Raw genomic sequence first — 5592 nt, 5'->3', positions numbered from 1 at the left:
CAGGTGGGTCTCAAACCTGCGGGCTCAGGCAATCCACTCACCTCAGCCTCCCAAAGGCGCGGGATTACAGGCTGAGCCACCGAGCCCGGCTAAAATAGTTAATTTTTTAAAGGAAAAAAATTGTGTGTATGTGTATGTGTATTTTGGCAGGGCAGGATGATCCTTTTTTCTTTTGTATAGATACCCACTATTTTCTAGTGCCTGACTACTAACTGATAATACATTTTTGTTTATTCAATATTCCTTTTTTCTTTCAGGAATAAAAAAATCCAATTCTCTGGAGAATAAGAACCTTCAAAATCTTTCATTAGTAAGTAGAACCCAAGTTCCACTTAATACTTTGCCACCTACTTATGGACCACCTGATTTAGGTTCTTGTTCATATGTGATCAACTGTAACACACAAGAGTCTTCTGGTTTCCCCACGTTCAACTTGTGTGAGGAGTCACCAGTTCTTTCTTTCAGCTTTGGGCCTGAGGACCAAAGTGAAATTTCTTTCCGTGAAGACTCTAGGGAAGTGATTTCAGGGAATGTTTCATTTCTTGATAATATACCTACTCAAAGCAAGTGGCTAAAATATCAAAACACATCCCAGTGCAACTTGACTACTCGAAACAGAGTTGATAAGAGAATAGCTGAAGGCTTTGCTGAGGCTGTTTCTGGGATGCATCTCAGGGACATGGTTGAAAGCCTGGGTGATGCTATCAGTGAAAGCTCTTTAGACTCTGCACATTTGCAAATGATAAAAGGAATGCTCTATCAACAGCAGAAGGATTTTAGCAGTCAAGATTTGGTTTCCAGAAAGAAAGCACTTTCTCTGAATTTAAAGCAGACTTCCAAGACTGAGGAAATTCAAAATGTGTTAGGAGGGTCTGCCTGCTACAACTACAGTGTAAAGATTTTACAGGTGAGGAAATGTACCAGTCTCTTGGTGCACTTTTTCCAATAGGTATTGTTTGAATTTCAACAGGAGAATTACCAAAATTGTACAGGAACAATTTTACTTCTGGAGCAGATGACTTAAAAACAAAAACAAAAAAACCCCAGAACTCTAGCTACAGTCATATAATCTCTTTTGATTTCAGATCTTTCCTAGTAATTGTAAACATTAAATGAAATGATTTTTGAAAGTAACAGGTGTAGTGCCTGGCACATAATTGGTACTTAATAAGTGGTAGCTCCTATTCCTGTTTGTTTCCATCACTACTAGTTTTATGATGATTGTTTTTATTTTTCACTATCCACTGAGTTTCGCTCATCAAATCATTGTTAGGGTAAAGGTGCACCTTAATACACATTGGTTGTAATTCTCATTAAGGTCATAACTGGAAATAAAGATGCATAATGATTCATTCATGTCAGTTAGATTTTCCTAGTAAAAAAATAAATAAATAAGAACTTATTAAGGAGAAGGCAAAAAGAGTCTTATTTAGGGTTAAAAGTGCTGTGCATAGCTATTCTTCTATACTTGGTTTCTTATTTAAAATTAGAAAGTAATTTTCAAGGATCCTAGAAATCAAAAGAGAAATTAGTATTTAAACAATATATACATGACAAATAATTTACTTATTAGTAAACAGTATTTTTCTGGAGTTGTTATAATAACCTGAATTATTCCATTGCAGGAGATAAATAACTCTGAGCTATGCTTCCCAAATGGGCAGAAAATAAAATCTGCTTATCTTCCCCAAAGGCAGATTTACATACCAGCTGTTTTTCAGTCTCCTGCTCATTATAAGCAGACTTTTACATCTTGTCTCATAGGTATGACATATTTTTATTTTATTATACTTGATTGCTGTTTAATGTAAGTCTTAGAGTTGTGAGGAAGTGCAATATCTTTTTTTTTTTTTTGAGTCGGAGTTTTACTCTGTTTCCCTGGCTGGAGTGTAGTGGCATACTCATAGCTACTGTAGCCTCGACCTGCCCGGCTCAGGCAATCCTTCCACCTTGGCCTTCCTAGTAGCTGGAGCTACAGGCACACGCAACACACACCCAGCTTATTTTTTGATTTATTGTAGAAATGAGGTCTCAACAAGTTGCCCAGGCTGTTTTTGAACCCCTGGGCTCAGGCAATTCTCTCGCCTTGGCCTCCCAAAGTGCTATGATTATAGGTGTGAACCACCATGCCTGACAAAGTAGAATATCTTATATTGTGCATTTTTATACTAAAATCTCCATTTCAGATTTGTTATTTTTCATGTTTACTCCAGTTTTTGATAGTAAGTTTTATTCTAATTTCTGATCAAAATTGAATTTCAAAGGTAGCAAATGACAATATTCTTTTTAGTCTTATAGTTTTGTTTTGTTTGTTTGTTTTAAGACACAAGGTCTCACTCTGTTATCCAGGCTGGAATGCAGTGGTATGCTTATAACTCACTGTAACCTCAAACTCCTGGGATCAAGTGATCCTCCAGCCTCAGCTTCCCATGTAGGTAGAACTACCTACATGTCCAACTAATTTATTTATTTTTTGTAGAGACAGGATCTCACTATGTTGCCCAGTCTGACCTCAGACTTCTGACTTCTAGTCTCAAGTGATTCTCCTGTCCCGGCCTCCTAAAGGGGTGGGATTACAGACATGAGCCACCACCCCCAGCCCAGTATTTTAATTTTTTTTTAAACTTGAAGTGTTACAAATGACCTTTTTAAAGTAAATGGAAATTTTAAGTATAATGCATGATTAGGTCTGACTGTTTAAGATACAAGAGCAAAACTTGCCTTTCTGTATTTTTCTATAATTGACTCTGTTAAAAAGGCTATTTTCAAATGTAGCAAATAGCACATATATGATACAAACACAACATTACTTTTTATTTAATGGCCAGTTGTATCTATCTTTTCTTTTTTATAGAACATCTAAATATATTGCTGTTTGAGTTGGCACATAGGTTGCACAAAGCTCTTTCAAAAGTTGACATATCATTTTACACATCACTGAAAGGAGAGAAACTGAAAAACGAAGAAAACAATGTGCCATCCTGTCATCATAATCAACCTGCAAAACTTGTCATGGTTAAAAAGGAAGGTCCAAATAAGGTATTGCTCTTGCTTCTCCTCCCCCACCTGACCAAATACTTGTCTTGCAAAAAGTTTAGGTACCTATTACTTCACGACAAGCTTTAAGAGTGAATCTTTTTTTTTTTTTGAGTTGGAGTCTCACTCTGTCGTCCAGACTAGAGCGCAGTGGCATACTCCTAGCCACCACAGTCTCGACCTGCTGGGCTTTGGCGATCCTTTGCCTCAGCCTTCCAAGTAGCTTGAACTACAGGCACGCCCTACCACGCCTGGCTAATTTTTTATTTATTTTAGACACGAGGTCTCGCCAAGTTGCCCAAGTGGGTCTTGAACGCGCAGGCTCAGGTAATCCACTTGCCTCAGCCTCTCAAGGTGCTGGGATTACAGGCTGAGCCACTGAGCCCGGCCTAAGAGTAAATCTTAGCCATCTATTTGAAGAATTAGTGACTAACACATAGTGATCTCTCAATAAAGTTTTGTTGAACGAATGATCTGTGTTCTAGGATACAAAAATATGCATGAAGATTACCCTTCATGTTGCTTAGGGATTTATTACATAATATTAGATAGAGAGTGATACATAAAAGAAAAAATTTAAATACTACTGTAATTCACAAAGTAGGAGTGATATGCCAAAGTTACACTGAGAGCTCTGAGAAGTGGAATATGTCCCAACCTGAGAGCTCAGAGAATACAGAGATTAGCTTCAAAAAAATGAAGGCTGAAACTAGTCTATTATGTAATCCCCAGTACAAGTAAAAGATAAGGCTAAAGGAATAGAAAAGCATACTGACTTAATTTATATTGCCGATAATATGTGGAGGAAGTCAGGTTAGTAAAACATATGTCGATTGATGGCTTGTATTCACTGTAAGACTATGCTTTCCCTCTTAATAATACAACTTTCCTCTACTGTTTGCATATCCCGCTTCATCATTATTAGTTGTGTGTACATTTGGATTTAAATTTAGTTGTTAAAAACAAGAATTCATAAATATTAGTATAACCATGGACTAAAATATGATGCAGCCGCTAAGTCTTTGTTTTCTTTTTTAAGATTATTTGATGACATAGTTACCTGCTCATACTATATAACATATTAGGTATAAGGATTAGATTACAGAGTAGAAAATATACCATTATCTGAGTTTTGTTTAAAAAAAGTAAAACAATATACATATGACTGTCCTTGTGGGGAGTCTGTGTGTGTGTGTGTGTGTGTGTGTGTGTGTGTGTGTATGTGTGTGTGTATGTGTGTGTGTATGTGTGTACTTAGAAAAAAGGATGGAAAGAAATGCATAAGATGTTGGTTGTTTCTGGGCAGCTTTCAAGTTGTCTATAGTGAGCATATTTAATTAGAACAACAATACATTTTCAAATAAGCTTTTATTATCAGAATAATGATAAATATTTTATCTATTGATAAAAATAATTGGAAAAAGTAGATGGTCTTAAATTTTAATTTGTTGTTTAAAAATAAAATTAGGTTGTATAGTGACTAATTTACGCAAGTACATTAACACCAAGCAGTCATTATAAAAGTCTTGACAAATATCATATAAAAACAATAGAAAAATTTTTTAAAAACCATTTTTTTTTTTGAGTTGGGGTCTTACTCTGTAGCCCAAACTGGAGTGCAGTGGCTGCTCCTGGCCACTGCAGCCTCGACCTGCTGGGCTCCAGCGATCCTTCCGTCTCAGTCTTCCAAGTAGCTGGAACTGCATGCACGTGCTACCATGCCTGGCTAATTTTTGATTTATTGTAGAGATGAGGTCTCGCCAAGTCGCCCATGCGGGTCTCAAACCCGCGGGCTCAGGTAATCCACTCAACCTCGGCCTCCCAAAGTGCTGGGATTACAGGCTGAGCCACCGAACTCGGCTTAAAAAACCATTTTTCTCATTAAACTTAATATCTTTTTTTCCTCTTAGGGTCGTCTCTTTTATACATGTGATGCACCCAAAGCCGATCAATGTAAGTTTTTTAAATGGCTTGAGGATGTGACTTCAGGATATTTAACACAAGAGGACTCTCAACATGGCATAGTTTTAAGTGATATTAAGAGCATTGGCTTGTACTTAAGAAGTCAAAAGATACCACTCTATGAGGAATGCCAGCTTTTGATGAGGTATGTTTTATAGTAGGGAATAATTTCCTGTCATTATATCAGAGAATGGCAACCTTCACAGAATTATCATCACTTTTAGAAGAGATTGAGATAATAAATTATCTAAAAGGTAGAATACCTCATTTTCTATAACTGCAAAATGAGAATAAGTCTTTAAAGTTATTTATTTATTTTTTAAACATATTTTTTATTATTAAATTGTGAGGTACAGTTAAGGGTTAGGTATACAAATGTGCATCATTCAGGCACCCTTGTTAATAAGGGGTGTCTTCCCATCCCCAGACAGATATTGACTACCGTTAGTCCCACCTCCCTTCCCTTCCCTACCCACCCATAGTTCCCCACCACTTTCAGTCCTTTTCTTATAGTATTATGATAGATGTTCAAGGTCCACTATATGAGTGAGAGCATGTGATACTCAGATCTTTGTTTCTGTGAGAGATCACTCA

General features: G+C 36.7%; 1 protein-coding gene across 1 annotated transcript in view; it reads left to right on the top strand.

Moving 5' to 3' along the window:
* The window catches only part of ZGRF1 (zinc finger GRF-type containing 1), a 101915-nt gene that overhangs the window by 46773 nt on the left and 49550 nt on the right, over positions 1–5592 (top strand). The window contains exons 12-15 of the mRNA XM_021714271.1: positions 250–907; positions 1626–1764; positions 2855–3039; positions 4947–5143. Of these exons, the coding sequence (XP_021569946.1) occupies positions 250–907; positions 1626–1764; positions 2855–3039; positions 4947–5143 (1179 nt within the window). The remainder of the gene's footprint in view (positions 1–249; positions 908–1625; positions 1765–2854; positions 3040–4946; positions 5144–5592) is intronic.

The sequence above is a fragment of the Carlito syrichta genome, unplaced genomic scaffold (genome assembly GCF_000164805.1).
Source record: "Carlito syrichta isolate Samal-C Ts95f unplaced genomic scaffold, Tarsius_syrichta-2.0.1 Scaffold305556, whole genome shotgun sequence".
Lineage (NCBI taxonomy): Eukaryota > Metazoa > Chordata > Mammalia > Primates > Tarsiidae > Carlito > Carlito syrichta.
The sequence above is the reverse complement of the archived record's forward strand: the minus strand, read 5'-3'. Positions and strand labels throughout refer to the sequence as shown.